Below are 15,968 nucleotides of genomic sequence, written 5' to 3' on the forward strand. Positions count from 1 at the left end.
GCCTGCCGGGAACACAGAGTACCTGTATGATGCAGGGCCCGGTCCCTGATGGTACTCCTGCTCCGTATCCATCAGGTTCTAATGGGTCTGTGGATGGAGCCCGGCGTCAGAGCTGAGAGGCCGGCAGGATCCCACTTCCACAGAGCCCTACCAGGGGATGTGGAAGGAAAACAGCATGTCAGGCTCCAGCCCTGTACCAGCAATAGGTACCTCAACCTTACAACACCATCCAGGGGTGAGAAGGGAGCATGCTGGGGACACTATATGTGTCCTCTTTTCTTCCATCCGAACTAGTCAGCAGCTACTGCTGACTAAAATCTGTGGAGCTATGCATGGAATGTCTGACCTCCTTCGCACACAAAGCTAAAACTGGAGTACCCGTGATACCACGGGGGGGTATAGCCAGAGGGGGAGGGGCCTTGCACTTTTAATGTAGTGCTTTGTGTGGCCTCCAGAGGGCAGTAGCTATACCCCAATCGTCTGGGTCTCCCAATAGAGCGCTGAAGAAATTGTGATATTTTTGTTGTTACGATTCTAGAAAGCAACAAGGCTCATAAGCTCCCTACCTTAATTTTACTCGATTTAATATGTTTTTTGCTTCCTCGCACGACACACCGACCAATGATTCCTTGTTCACAGATACAAGCTGATCTCCTGGTCTTAACCGTCCATCCTAATTGAAAAGATGTAAAAACACAATCTACTGAATGTAGAACCACCTTGAAAAACTATCAGCAGTACAGCAACAGAATAACAGCTGTCAAGATGTGACAGCACCATGCTAACGGCGATAGTGGTAGATCTGTACTTACAGGCCGATAGCGGAAATCACGTGAACCCGGTGGTTGTCATAGTAGCACAGGGTCATGTGATGACTCCTGTAGCTCACATGACTCAGGTCCAGTAAGAAAAAGCCGAGTACTGGCTATTACAAGAGATGATCATTTCTCCTGGTCTGAGCGGTGCTGCTCTGATCAGAAGAAATGGAGAAATTAATGAGCGATCATACTGTTGATCCTTATAGTCCCCTAGGGGTAATAGAAAAATAAAAAAAGTTTTGAAAAATTAAAAAAAATTAAAAAAAAAACAACAAAAAAAACGGCAAAATTACGTTTTTTGGTCACAACAAATTTTGTAAATGCAATAACAGGTGATCAAACCGTGGCATCTGCAGAAAAAGTGGTACCGTTAAAAACGGCAGCTCAAGATGCAAAACATAAGCTGTCACTGAGCCATAGATCCCGAAAAATGAGAACGCTACGGGCGGCGGAAAATGGCGCAAAACGTACGCCCCTTTTTTCAGACAAAATTCTAATTTTTTTTAACTCTTACATAAAAGTAAATCTATTTATGTTTGGTGTCTACGAACTCGCACTGACCTGAGGCATCAAACCAACACATCAGTTTTACCATATAGTGAACACAGTGAATAAAATATCTCAAAAACAATTTTTTTGCAATTTGTCCGCATTTGGAATTTTTTTGCCGTTTTCCAGTACACTATATGGTAAAACTTATGGTTCCATTTAAAAGTACAGCTCATTCCACAAAAAAAAAAAACGAGCCCCCACATGACCATATTGAGTGAAAAATAAAAAAGCTACGTCTCTCGGAAGGAGAATTGCGAAATAAAAAATCTGAAAACGCAAAATCGGCCGGTCGTGAAGGAGTTAGGCTGGGTTCACACATAGCGGCAGCGACAACGACGTCGCTGTTACGTCACCATTTTCTGTGACGTAACAGCGACCTTGTAAGTCGCTGTTATGATCGCTGCTTAGCTGTCAAACACAGCGACGCAGCAGCGATCATAACGTCGCTACATGTGCAGAGAGCAGGGAGCCGCGCACACTGCTTAGCGCTGGCTTCTTGCTCTCCTAGCTACAGTACAAATCGGGTTAATTAACCCGATGTGTACTGCAGCTACATGTGCAGAGAGCAGGGAGCCGCGCACACTGCTTAGCGCTGGCTCTTTGCTCTCCTAGCTACAGTACACATCGGGTTAATTAACCCGATGTGTACTGCAGCTACATGTGCAGAGAGCAGGGAGCCGCGCACACTGCTTAGCGCTGGCTCTTTGCTCTCCTAGCTACAGTACACATCGGGTTAATTAACCCGATGTGTACTGCAGCTACATGTGCAGAGAGCAGGGAGCCGCGCACACTGCTTAGCGCTGGCTCCTTGCTCTCCTAGCTACAGTACACATCGGGTTAATTAACCCGATGTGTACTGCAGCTACATGTGCAGAGAGCAGGAGCCGGCACTGGCAGCGAGAGCGGCGGAGGCTGGTAACGAAGGTAAATATCGGGTAACCAGGGAAAGGGCTTCCCTTGGTTACCCGATGTTTACCCTGGTTACAGCTTACCGCAGCTGCCAGATGCCAGCTCCTGCTCCCTGCTCGATTCATTTCGTCGCTCTCTCGCTGTCACACACAGCGATCTGTGCGTCACAGCGGTAGAGCGCCTTTGAAGAAAACGAACCAGGGCTGTGTGTAACGAGCAGCGATCTCACAGCAGGGGCCAGATTGCTGCTCAGTGTCACACACAGCGAGATCGCTAATGAGGTCACTGTCGCGTCACCAAAACCGTGACGTAGCAGCGATTTCGGTAGCGATCTCGCTATGTGTGAAGCACCCCTTAAAGGCCCCGTCACACTAAGCAACATCGCTAGCAACATCGCTGCTAACGAACAACTTTTGTGACGTTGCTAGCGATGTTGTTGTGTGTGACATCCAGCAACAACCTGGCCCCTGCTGTGAGGTCGTTGGTTGTTGCTGAATGTCCTGGGCCATTTTTTAGTTGTTGCTGTCCCGCTGTGAAGCACACATCGCTGTGTGTGACAGCGAGAGAGCAACAACTGAATGTGCAGGCAGCAGGAGCCGGCTTCTGCGGAGGCTGGTAACCACAGTAAACATCGGGTAACCAAGAAGCCCTGTCCTTGGTTACCCGATATTTACCTTTGTTACCAGCCTCCACCGCTCTCACTGTCAGTGCCAGCTCCTGCTCTGTGCACATGTAGCTGCAGGACACATCGGGTTAATTAACCCGATGTGTGCTGTAGCTAGGAGAGCAGGGAGCCAGCGCTAAGCAGTGTGCGCGGCTCCCTGCTCTGTGCACATTTAGCTGCAGTACACATCGGGTAATTAACCCGATGTGTGCTGTAACTAGGAGAGCAGGGAGCCAGCGCTAAGCGGTGTGCGCTGCTCCCTGCTCTGTGCAGCTGCACCCTGTACCCTATACCCTATATATGTACCCTGTGCAGCTGCACCCGGTGTGCGCTGCTCCCTGCTCTGTGCACATTTAGCTGCAGTACACATCGGGTAATTAACCCGATGTGTGCTGTAACTAGGAGAGCAAGGAGCCAGCGCTCAGTGTGCGCTGCTCCCTGCTCTCTGCACGTGTAGCTGCGTGCGCTGGTAACCAAGGTAAATATCGTGTTGGTTACCCGATATTTACCTTAGTTACCAAGCGCAGCATCTTCCACGCGGCGCTGGGGACTGGTCACTGGTTGCTGGTGAGCTCACCAGCAACTCGTGTAGCGACGCTCCAGCGATCCCTGCCAGGTCAGGTTGCTGGTGGGATCGCTGGAGCGTCGCAGTGTGACATCTCACCAGCAACCTCCTAGCAACTTACCAGCGATCCCTATCGTTGTTGGGATCGCTGGTAAGTTGTTTAGTGTGACTGGACCTTAAAGGCCCCGTCACACTAAGCAACATCGCTAGCAACATCGCTGGTAACGAACAACTTTTGTGACGTTGCTAGCGATGTTGCTGTGTGTGACATCCAGCAACAACCTGGCCCCTGCTGTGAGGTCGTTGGTTGTTGCTGAATGTCCTGGGCCATTTTTTAGTTGTTGCTGTCCTGCTGTGAAGCACAGATCGCTGTGTGTGACAGCGAGACAGCAACAACTAATGTGCAGTGAGCAGGGAGCCAGCTTCTGCTGAGGCTGGTAACTAATGTAAACATCGGGTAACCAAGAAGCCCTGTCCTTGGTTACCCGATATTTACCTTTGATACCAGCCTCCTCCGCTCTCACTGCCTGTGCTGCCGGCTCCTGCTCTGTGCACAGATAGCTGCAGCACACATCAGGCAATTAACCCGATGTGTGCTGTAACTAGGAGAGCAAGGAGCCAGCGCTCAGTGTGCGCTGCTCCCTGCTCTGTGCACATTTAGCTGCAGCACACATCGGGTTAATTAACCTGATGTGTGCTGTAACTAGGAGACTGGGGGCTGGTCACTGGTTGCTGGTGAGCTCACCAGCAACTCGTGTAGCCACGCTCCAGCGATCCCTGCCAGGTCAGGTTGCTGGTGGGATCGCTGGAGCGTTGCAGTGTGACAGCTCACCAGCAACCTCCTAGCAACTTACCAGCGATCCCTATCGTTGTTGGGATCGCTGGTAAGTTGCTTAGTGTGACTGGACCTTAAGGCTGAGTTCACACATTGGAATGGTTTTGAGAAATTGCATCAAGAAAAGCATCACACATGTACACACAGCCTTATATTCCAAGGAGGTTGACAGCTATCTAAAGTGTTCTTTTCACAGTACAAGATAGCTGCATTGTATTCTATAGATACTGACCTTGTGACAGTCTCCTCCAGGAATAATATTCCTAATCTGGATTAAGGGTCCTTCATTTGTGCTAATGCCATCCACAAGGCTCAGGCCAAGACTGGTTTCTCTCTTAATGGCGATAGTCTGGAGCGAGTCCAAGCTTCAGAGAAAATAACAGGAACATGACTGATTCATCTCTGTACTATAGATAACAGATGGTAATAATATGCAAGTACAAAAAGCCTCCTGTGCTACATCCACCCCACCCCTGCCTCCAAATAGCACGATAGGAAAGAACTTCATTGGAACATTTGGAACAAATCATTTATTCATCTGCCATGCGCAACAGAAGATGTGTGACGTTTCGGTCCACAATTCGGACCTTAGTGCTAGGGTAAGTGACCTCTGTAGCTGGAAGTGCCAACACACAGGACAGAGGGGGTTTACCATTGTGTTATTTTCTGCTTTATAAGCCACTAGCTGTAGTACTCGGAGGTTGCCTGGGATAGTAACGGTCTCTTTGTCTCTCTCCCAGTCTCTGTCTGTTTGTGTCTGTCTGTCTCTGTGTATCGGTCTGTCTCTCTTTCCGTGTCGGTCTCTTTCCGTGTCTGTCTCTTTCTCTCTGTGTCTATCTCTTTGCCTGTCTCTATCTATATCTGTCTGTCTGTGTCTATCTCTCTGTTTGTCTTTGTATCAGTCTCTGTTTGTCTCTCTTTCTGTCTCTATCTAGCTCTGTCTGTCTGTCTGTCTCTTTCCCCGTCTGTCTCTTTCCCCGTCTGTCTCTTTCCCCGTCTGTCTCTTTCCCCGTCTGTCTCTTTCCCCGTCTGTCTCTTTCCCCGTCTGTCTCTTTCCCCGTCTGTCTCTTTCCCCGTCTGTCTCTTTCCCCGTCTGTCTCTTTCCCCGTCTGTCTCTTTCCCCGTCTGTCTCTTTCCCCGTCTGTCTCTTTCCCCGTCTGTCTCTTTCCCCGTCTGTCTCTTTCTCTTTCGCTGTCCGTCTGTGTCTGTATGTCTGTCTGTTTCTTTGACTGTCTGTCTCTCTCTCTCTTTCCCTGTCTGTCTCTGTCAGCCTCTGTCTCTTTGAATGTCTGTCTCTCTCTTGTCTGTCTCTTTCCCTGTCTGTCTGTCTGCCTCTGTCTCTTTCCCTGTCTGCCTCTTACTCTGTCTATGTCTGTCTCTCTCTATCCGTCTCTTTCCCTGTCTGTCTCTGTCTCTTTCACTGTCTGTCTCTTTCCCTTTCTGCCTCTTAATCTGTCTGTGCCTATGTCTGTCTGCCTATATCTGTCTGTCTCTCTCTGTTTCTCTACTGACATCTTATTACGTCACACATAAGCTTCTTATACTATGAATGTCTTTCGTTTCTATAGCAACCACTCACAGCTGCTATTAATAACCTATAGCTTGTAGCTCGATTGACTTTAATGGAGGCAGGTTTGTTGGAGAGTAACTATAAAGCACGGGGTTAAATTTTACCGTCACAACGTAGTTTATGACGTTCTTTGAGTCATATGGGGTGTCTGTGCTAAATTTCGTGATTGTAAATGCAACGGTACGGATTCCTTTAGCGGACATACACACATACACTCAACTTTATATATTAGATGTACCCCATGATCCACAATCTGTTGGGTTAGATGACGGTCCGGTTTGTGGATAGAAATGTCACACATTTTCTGTCTTAGTCTGTGCACAAGTAAATCATTTTGTAGAATGCAGTTCTTTACTATGGATCTGTATATGTAGTAGAACCGTGCTCAGGACCCAGAAGCAGTAGTGCCACATAGCCTACATATCCACCTCCAAATATGAGTGATCCTTTATACACAAGAATATGCACGCTTCTTTCACCCTTTTACTTTTGCTATGTAATCTGAGAGCTGCATGATGTAGGGGAAGAGACCTCTCCAGTTATGTGTCACTAACTGGCCTTCATGTTGTGATTTTGATAAATTCAGCGGGAAATATTGGCACTACTGCTCCTGAAGTGTACGTACGTGTTCAAGGAATGGACTGAAGCCCTGACTTTATGTAGGCAAAAAACATCAGCACCAAAATGAGGATGGAGAATGAAGATGGTGATGCAATAAGCCCCACGGCCTGTACACAGACGAATGTACCTCATACCCGGCTCCTCTACAATATGTCTCTACTCCCCATACCTCAATACACTGGACAACATGATATTATTGATAATTCTGCTGGCTTTGTGCTCTAATCTGATTTATGCCTATTATGACCTTAATAGAGACAATTGATGGTCGAAATGTTGGATTTTTTCTCGCACGGTCAAAATAAAATATTCAATTATTGCATCGTTCGCCATCGTCATTTAGGTCCTGCATTATTTTACCGATATTACTTTGATAAAATCAATGTTTTCTCTGCTGCAGATCTATCAGCGATCATAAAACAGAGATCTGTATAACCCCACCCCATCACTGATTGGCAGCTTTCAGTGTACACTGTATAGTGACAGAGAGCTGCCAATCAGTGGTGGGGGTTGGGTTACACAATTAAGCTGGACTACCTGACACATGTCACCTAATCCTTTACTGATAATCTCTTGCTGATAAAACACTGATTGTATTGAAACTACTCAAATTGCTGAGTGAGTGACACATCCCTGGAATCAGGGTCTTTGTCCCTACATCATCTGTTCTCAGATTAAATTGCAAAAAACCTGCTGATTCCACCTATTAAAGCACAAGCCAGAGAGCTGCCAATCAGTGGTGGGGGTTGGGTTACACAATGAAGTTGGACTACCTAGCACAGGTCACTTAGTCCTTTACTGATAATCTCTTGCTGATAAAACACTGATTGTATTGAAACTACTGCAAGGTGCTGAACGAGTGACATCCCTGGAATCAGGGTCTTTGTCCCTACATCGTACCGCTCTCAGATTAAATTGCAAAAACCTGCTGATTCCATCTATTAAAGCACAAACCCGAAAGCTGCCAATCAGTGGTGGGGGTTGGGTTACACAATTAAGCTGGACTACCTGACACATGTCACCTAGTCCTTTACTGATAATCTCTTGCTGATAAAACAATGATTGTATTGAAACTACTGCAAGCTGCTGAACAAGTGACACATCCCTGGAATCCGGGTCTTTGTCCCTACATCGTACCGCTCTCAGATTAAATTGCAAAAACCTGCTGATTCCACCTATTAAAACACAAGCCCTAAAAGAGGTCGATTGACAGAAAAAATTAATATAAAATAGTTCTTCAAAAGATTTGGAATTGTTTGAGGCCACTAAACTCACGTGGCTATACTAAATGTACTTATGTGTTTTTTTATTTTCCCTAGTAGGCCGTCAGGAGGGAAATCTCTCAGGGCATTCTGATAGATCCTGGTGACAGACACGTAACACCTTGTACCATGGAAAGACATCACTGGTTATGCCAATCTGCTTGGGGTCACATTGACAACATGGCACTAGACAAGGGTCATATGTGCGCTGTGTAAAATGAGCTGATCTCATAAGAATCCCTGACATAATAAGATGTAAGCATCTCTTACCTTAGGTCAGTGGCACTCGCCATGACAAAGCTCGTATACCGGACCTAATAGACAAAGAAAAACATTTCATCAATACCATCCTCATCACTGACATTACAGCAGCAAGGAGGAAACGTCCTGGAATTAGGGACAGATTTGACACTGTGATCACTTGTTACAGCCTTTTTAAACCATCATTTAGGCGGTTTTGAATTTTTTTCTCTTCATGTTCTTTATTGATTGGGGTAATTTTTCTTGAATATTTTGATAGATCAGACTTTTCTTAAGGTGGCAATAGCTCATGTGTATTGTTTTTATTATCTCTATTTTTAATGGTGAAAAGGGGCGATTTTAACTTTTTAGGATTTTTTTAGTTTTTTTTAAATAAGTTATTTTTACTTTTTGCTGCGCTTGTAGGTCCCCTTAGGGGACTATGACCGGTGATCGTCTGATCGCTTGTAAAATATACAGCAATGTCATAGCTTTGCTGCATATAGTAAAAATCACAGTCTTCCTTTGAAGCTCGGCCACAGAGTTTCAGAGGACGGCTGCTATGTCAAGCACAGAGGTCTTCAGCAGACCCTATGCCGTCACAGCAAGTCATCGGTGACCCACAGTCACATCACAGGCGTGCCAACGAGAGAATAGAATGCCAGCGCACTGTTAATGCCGCTGTCACAGTTTCATAGCGGCATTTAACAGGTTAATGATTGTGGGTGGAGCTGGGCACCAGCCGCGATTGTTAGAAGCAGGTCCAAGCAGTAATACACAGCGATTACCTGCCATTTATGGAGCAAGCTCACCCGGCGGGTCCACTGCATACATCCACTACCGACGTGTACGGCGGATGACGGTAAGGGGTTAATGGATAGCTGAGGAATGTTCTGCCATGCAGAATGCACTTTGGCACAAAAATCATCAAGATCCACTTCTGGCAGCTTCCTTTGCAATTGCCGATCAATGACGTCCCTGATGTGCTCAATAGAATACAAGACTGGAGTAGGACCAGTGTGATGTTACCTTGCAAAGGCTTCTTCATTGACCTCACACCATCGTTTTTAAAGACTATCATGTTGCAGAGCAAGAAAACAATGGAGGCTGCAATGAAGGGTCTGTCCTCATCAGTGAGGAGACCCGCTTTTGTCTTGGGCACAAAAAAACGTGGGTAACATCATGAGGACGTCACGATCACGAGGGAACATCACACTTACCTACTCCTTATTTCAGCTTCATTAACAGTTCAGCATTACATTGATTTGGTGGTTGAACGAGTGGTATGACTGTGACGCCCTGGCAAAACCAGGTAGTCACAGACAGGCCCCTGCACTACACTGTTCCCTCACTAGGAAACACACAGCCAACCAGAAAACCTAGTCACCCCCTTAGGGAAAGATAGACACACCAGTGGGCGTGACCAGGCGGTTGGGATACGCCCCCACCCAGGAGTCTAGACAGCCTGGGGCGGGAAACCAAGCGGATAAGCTTAGGAGTTCAGTTTGGAAAGGAGTGTGGGCTGGAGCCAAGTGTAGCTCCAGCAGGAGAGTTCAAGTTGAACAGTGCCAGAGTAGGAGCCCTGGTGCCACTGGCTAGGAGGCAGACGGTGGTCTCCGTCAGCAGGAGACGGGAAGATGGTCAGTAGAACCGAGGTGGACCAGGACAGGGATGTAGCCCGCCGGTACCGACACAGGGAACCGACCCGGAAAACGGAGCACAAAGGGCTGTACTCGGACCCTGAAGCCAGAACCAGAACCAAGTGGAACTGGTTAATTAACCGATTGAGGCCAGGACTAGAGGTCATGTCCCACCCAAAGTCCTTCATAGAAGATAACAGCCCACCGATTAGAGATAAGAGGTCACCGCCAGGGCCCATAGATCCCATGGGCCAGCGTCTGCGTGCATGGCTCCTTAGGCCACATCCAGCTGGGAGCGGACTCCTGAGTTTCACACTAGGAAAGTCCACCTTACACAAAGCAGTGAAGGAAAAGGATAGAGACCACCAGCCGGGTGGGGGACCCGAACGCGACCAGCCGTGGCACCGGCCACCATCACCTTGGTTTACCAGAGACTTGTTTACCATCCCCTGCACCGAGCCACCAGGTCCCGGGGCCACCATCCCTACCCACGGAGGGGTTAACAACTTGCTACACAACATCTCCCCCGGGTGCCCCATACCAGCAGTGGTGGTGTCCCACCTCACCACACACCGTGGGTGGAATCATGAACTTACTACGGCCTAGCCTGTACATCTACGTCCCCCCATTTATTTGGTGTGTCCACGAGACCCCCGGGTCCGGAGACCCTCGAGCCACCACCCCTGAAGGCCCGGATCTGAGCAGCGTCGGCTGCTGGCACGGGGGCAGCACATGACCACTTCTCCAAAATGTCGTAGGAGCTGTTTTTCAACATGACAACGCCAGAGCACATGTTGCTAGTGCTAGAGTGAGCGGCCTGTGTGGCCTACACGTGCTACCATGGCCTTCAGAATCTTGTCTCCCATTGAGCACATCTATGACCTCAATGGGAGCTGCCAGCAGCGGATCTTGGTGATTTGCCTGTCCATTCATCATGACAGTAAATTCCTCAGACAACCATCAATAACATCACTGAGCGTTGAATGAGTGTCAATAGGAATGTTCAGTGCCCATATGGCTCATGTATTGTTGGGGGATTGTGCCGTCGACAAACTAGGATTGTTTTGAGCCCATGAAAAATGTGATCAAATAAGCAAAGTGCCAATGAGGTGGGCACTGTGGATGGTATTACCATGCTGGCCTTGCTATTTCTCCTCATTTTTATGTCAATATTTTTTTAAGAGTTTCAAACCTCATATGTAATCCTGCAAATCGTAGGTCTGTGCCCCAGAGATGCTATCTATAGTGTAACTGGGCCAATGGTACTTCCCACCACCCACCTCAGGCTTACCCAGCACTCTCCCTGCCCCTGCAGCGGCCATTTTGAAATCAGAGCAGATGAAGTGGCTGCCCCCCTATAAACCCCTGCACAGTTTATTCAGTGGCAGCCCCCCTATAAACCACTGCACAGTTTAGTCAGTGGCTGCCCCCTATAAGCCCATGCACAGTTTACTCAGTGGCGGCCCCCTATAAACCCCCGCACAGTTTATTCAGTGGCTGCCCCCTATAAGCCCCTGCACAGTTTATTCAGTGGTGGCCCCCTATAAGCCCCTGCACAGTTTATTCAGTGGCGGCCCCCCTATAAGCCCCTGCACAGTTTATTCAGTGGCTGCCCCCTATAAGCCCATGCACAGTTTACTCAGTGGCGGCCCCCCTATAAACCCCTGCACAGTTTATTCAGTGGCTGCCCCCTATAAGCCCCTACACAGTTAATTCAGTGACGGCCCTCCTATAAGCCCCTGCACAGTTTATTCAGTGGCGGTCCCCTATAAGCCCTGCACAGTTTATTCAGTGGCGGCCCCCTATAAGCCCCTGCACAGTTTATTCAGTGGCGGCCCCCTATAAGCCCCTGCACAGTTTATTCAGTGGCGGCCCCCCTATAAGCCCCTACACAGTTTATTCTGTGGTGGCCCCCTATAAGCCCCTGCACAGTTTATTCAGTGGCGGCCCCCTATAAGCCCCTGCACAGTTTATTCAGTGGCTGCCCCTCTATAAGCCCCTACACAGTTTATTCAGTGGCTGCCCCCCTATAAGCCCCTACACAGTTTATTCAGTGGCTACCCCCTATAAGCCCCTGCACAGTTTATTCAGTGGCGGCCCCCCTATAAGTCCCTACACAGTTTATTCAGTGGCTACCCCCAATAAGCCCCTGCACAGTTTATTCAGTGGCTGCCCCCCTATAAGCCCCTACACAGTTTATTCAGTGGCTATCCCCTATAAGCCCCTGCACAGTTTATTCAGTGGCGGTCCCCCTATAAGCCCCTGCACAGTTTATTCAGTGGCGGCCCTTCTATAAGCCCCTGCACAGTTTACTCAGTGGCTACCCCCTATAAGCCCCTGCACAGTTTATTCAGTGGCGGCCCCCTATAAGCCCCTGCACAGTTTATTCAGTGGCGGCCCCCCTATAAGCCCCTGCACAGTTTACTCAGTGGCTACCCCCTATAAGCCCCTGCACAGTTTATTCAGTGGCTGCCCCCTATAAGCCCCTGCACAGTTTATTCAGTGGTGGCCCCCTATAAGCCCCTGCACAGTTTATTCAGTGGCGGCCCCCTATAAGCCCCTGCACAGTTTATTCAGTGGCGGCCCCCTATAAGCCCCTGCACAGTTTATTCAGTGGCGGCCCCCTATAAGCCCCTGCACAGTTTATTCAGTGGCGGCCCTCTATAAGCCCCTGCACAGTTTATTCAGTGGCGGCCCCCCTATAAGCCCCTACACAGTTTAGGGTACTTTCACACTTGCGTTGAACGGTATCCGTTGCATTGCGTTGTGTAACGGATGCAACGGATGTGTTGCATATAGTGACACAACGGATGCAACGGATGCTGCAAAACAACGCAATTCGTTTTGATTTTTTTTTTCCCGGTTTTACCAGCGGCAGACTATAGTGAACGATCAGCTGATCGTTCCCTGCAGCCGGCCGCTGGGTGATCAGCTGATTGCTCCCAGTAGCCGGCCGCCGGGTGATCAGCTGATCGCTCCCGCCCGCCGGGTGATCAGCTGATCGCTCCCGGCTGCCGGGTGATCAGCTGATCGCTCCCTGCAGCCGGCTGCCGGGTGATCAGCTGATCGCTCCCGGCCGCCGGGTGATCAGCTGATCGCTCCCTGCAGCCGGCCGCCGGGTGATCAGCTGATCGCTGTCACTTGCCGGCGCCCGGGCATGCCGGCGGGCGGGCGCTCAGCTGAGCGCTGTGACTTGCCGGCGGCCGGGCATGCTGGTGGCCGGTCATTCAGCTGAGCGCTGTCGCTTGCCGACGGCCGGGCGCTCAGCTGAACGTTCGGCCACCGCGAGCCAAAATAAAGTTTGATTTAAAAAAAAAAAAAAAAAAAAAAAGAGCATGCGCAGTGAAATCCAGAGGATTCCGCTGCTCAAAATAACGTTACATGCTGCGTTCCTCCCGCTGGGCGGAAGCAACGGAGCGTCGCCCAGCGGAAGCAACGCAGCTCCTTTTGGTACAATCCGTCAACCATACAAGCCTATGGGAAACAGCGGAATCCGTTAACGGATTCCGCTGTTTCCCAAAAGGGCGGATTGTAACGGAAGGAAAATAACGCAAGTGTGAAAGTACCCTTATTCAGTGGCTGCCCCCTATAAGCTCCTACACAGTTTATTCAGTGGCGGCCCTCCTATAAGCCCCTGCACAGTTTATTCAGTGGCTACCCCCTATAAGCCCCTGCACAGTTTATTCAGTGGCGGCCCCCTATAAGCCCCTGCACAGTTTATTCAGTGGCGGCCCGCCTATAAGCCCCTGCACAGCTTATTCAGTGGCGGTCCCCCTATAAGCCCCTGCACAGCTTATTCAGTGGCGGCCCCCTATATGCCCCTGCACAGTTTATTCAGTGGCGGCCCCCTATAAGCCCCTGCACAGTTTATTCAGTGGCGGCCCCCTATAAGCCCCTGCACAGTTTATTCAGTGGCGGCCCCCCTATAAGCCCCTGCACAGCTTATTCAGTGGCAGCCCCCCTATAAGCCCCTGCACAGCTTATTCAGTGGCGGCCCCCTATATGCCCCTGCACAGTTTATTCAGTGGCGGCCCCCTATAAGCCCCTGCACAGTTTATTCAGTGGCGGCCCCCTATAAGCCCCTGCACAGTTTATTCAGTGGCGGCCCCCTATAAGCCCCTGCACAGTTTATTCAGTGGCGGCCCCCCTATAAGCCCCTACACAGTTTATTCAGTGGCTGCCCCCTATAAGCCCCTACACAGTTTATTCAGTGGCGGCCCTCCTATAAGCCCCTGCACAGTTTATTCAGTGGCTACCCCCTATAAGCCCCTGCACAGTTTATTCAGTGGCGGCCCTCCTATAAGCCCCTGCACAGTTTATTCAGTGGCTACCCCCTATAAGCCCCTGCACAGTTTATTCAGTGGCGGCCCCCTATAAGCCCCTGCACAGTTTATTCAGTGGCGGCCCCCCTATAAGCCCCTGCACAGCTTATTCAGTGGCGGCCCCCTATATGCCCCTGCACAGTTTATTCAGTGGCGGCCCCCCTATAAGCCCCTGCACATCTTATTCAGTGGCGGCCCCCCTATAAGCCCCTGCACAGCTTATTCAGTGGCGGCCCCCTATATGCCCCTGCACAGTTTATTCAGTGGCGGCCCTCCTATAAGCCCCTGCACAGTTTATTCAGTGGCTACCCCCTATAAGCCCCTGCACAGTTTATTCAGTGGCGGCCCCCTATAAGCCCCTGCACAGTTTATTCAGTGGCGGCCCGCCTATAAGCCCCTGCACAGCTTATTCAGTGGCGGTCCCCCTATAAGCCCCTGCACAGCTTATTCAGTGGCGGCCCCCTATATGCCCCTGCACAGTTTATTCAGTGGCGGCCCCCTATAAGCCCCTGCACAGTTTATTCAGTGGCGGCCCCCTATAAGCCCCTGCACAGTTTATTCAGTGGCGGCCCCCCTATAAGCCCCTGCACAGCTTATTCAGTGGCAGCCCCCCTATAAGCCCCTGCACAGCTTATTCAGTGGCGGCCCCCTATATGCCCCTGCACAGTTTATTCAGTGGCGGCCCCCTATAAGCCCCTGCACAGTTTATTCAGTGGCGGCCCCCTATAAGCCCCTGCACAGTTTATTCAGTGGCGGCCCCCTATAAGCCCCTGCACAGTTTATTCAGTGGCGGCCCCCCTATAAGCCCCTACACAGTTTATTCAGTGGCTGCCCCCTATAAGCCCCTACACAGTTTATTCAGTGGCGGCCCTCCTATAAGCCCCTGCACAGTTTATTCAGTGGCTACCCCCTATAAGCCCCTGCACAGTTTATTCAGTGGCGGCCCTCCTATAAGCCCCTGCACAGTTTATTCAGTGGCTACCCCCTATAAGCCCCTGCACAGTTTATTCAGTGGCGGCCCCCTATAAGCCCCTGCACAGTTTATTCAGTGGCGGCCCCCCTATAAGCCCCTGCACAGCTTATTCAGTGGCGGCCCCCTATATGCCCCTGCACAGTTTATTCAGTGGCGGCCCCCCTATAAGCCCCTGCACATCTTATTCAGTGGCGGCCCCCCTATAAGCCCCTGCACAGCTTATTCAGTGGCGGCCCCCTATATGCCCCTGCACAGTTTATTCAGTGGCGGCCCCCTATAAGCCCCTGCACAGTTTATTCAGTGGCGGCCCCCTATAAGCCCCTGCACAGTTTATTCAGTGGCGGCCCCCTATAAGCCCCTGCACAGTTTATTCAGTGGCTGCCCCCTATAAGCCCCTGCACAGTTTATTCAGTGGCGGCCCCCTATAAGCCCCTGCACAGTTTATTCAGTGGCGGCCCCCTATATGCCCCTGCACAGTTTATTCAGTGGCAGCCCCCTATAAGCCCCTGCACAGTTTATTCAGTGGCGGCCCCCTATAAGCCCCTGCACAGTTTATTCAGTGGCGGCCCCCTATATGCCCCTGCACAGTTTATTCAGTGGCAGCCCCCTATAAGCCCCTGCACAGTTTATTCAGTGGCGGCCCCCTATAAGCCCCTGCACAGTTTATTCAGTGGCGGCCCCCTATAAGCCCCTGCACAGTTTATTCAGTGGCGGCCCCCTATATGCCCCTGCACAGTATGCTCAGCAGTACCCAGCGCTGTGTATCAGGACTGCACATACTCTCTTCAGGGTGACATTGGTGGCCCCAGAAATCAGCACCTGACTGACCTATAACCTGTGTATTGATGGCCTATAGAGGGGTGCGTGCTATAGCCCGGCCTGTGCCCAATACACCCCACAGACTGATCATTTCAGTCCCCAGCCTCCATGTATGGGGTGAGGGGACTCTACCATTGTCTACACATCTAAAGAGGGGCCCTGCTTGTGTGACCCATAA

General features: G+C 50.2%; 1 protein-coding gene across 3 annotated transcripts in view; it reads right to left on the reverse strand.

The window, feature by feature from the left end:
- Positions 1 to 15,968, reverse strand: part of STXBP4 (syntaxin binding protein 4) — a 108,813-nt gene that overhangs the window by 92,540 nt on the left and 305 nt on the right. For 2 of the 3 annotated variants that reach the window (XM_075349521.1, XM_075349522.1), the window contains exons 1-4: positions 15,923 to 15,966; positions 8,067 to 8,110; positions 4,576 to 4,708; positions 567 to 673 (exon numbers count right to left, since the gene is read on the reverse strand). In XM_075349521.1, the coding sequence (XP_075205636.1) occupies positions 567 to 673; positions 4,576 to 4,708; positions 8,067 to 8,110; positions 15,923 to 15,925 (287 nt within the window). In that variant the 5' untranslated portion in view covers positions 15,926 to 15,966. Of the gene's footprint in view, positions 1 to 566; positions 674 to 4,575; positions 4,709 to 8,066; positions 8,111 to 15,922; positions 15,967 to 15,968 lie in introns of those variants that run through there. The other variant, XM_075349523.1, reaches the window with a different exon arrangement.

Source organism: Anomaloglossus baeobatrachus, chromosome 5, assembly GCF_048569485.1.
Source record: "Anomaloglossus baeobatrachus isolate aAnoBae1 chromosome 5, aAnoBae1.hap1, whole genome shotgun sequence".
NCBI classification, from domain to species: Eukaryota; Metazoa; Chordata; class Amphibia; order Anura; family Aromobatidae; genus Anomaloglossus; species Anomaloglossus baeobatrachus.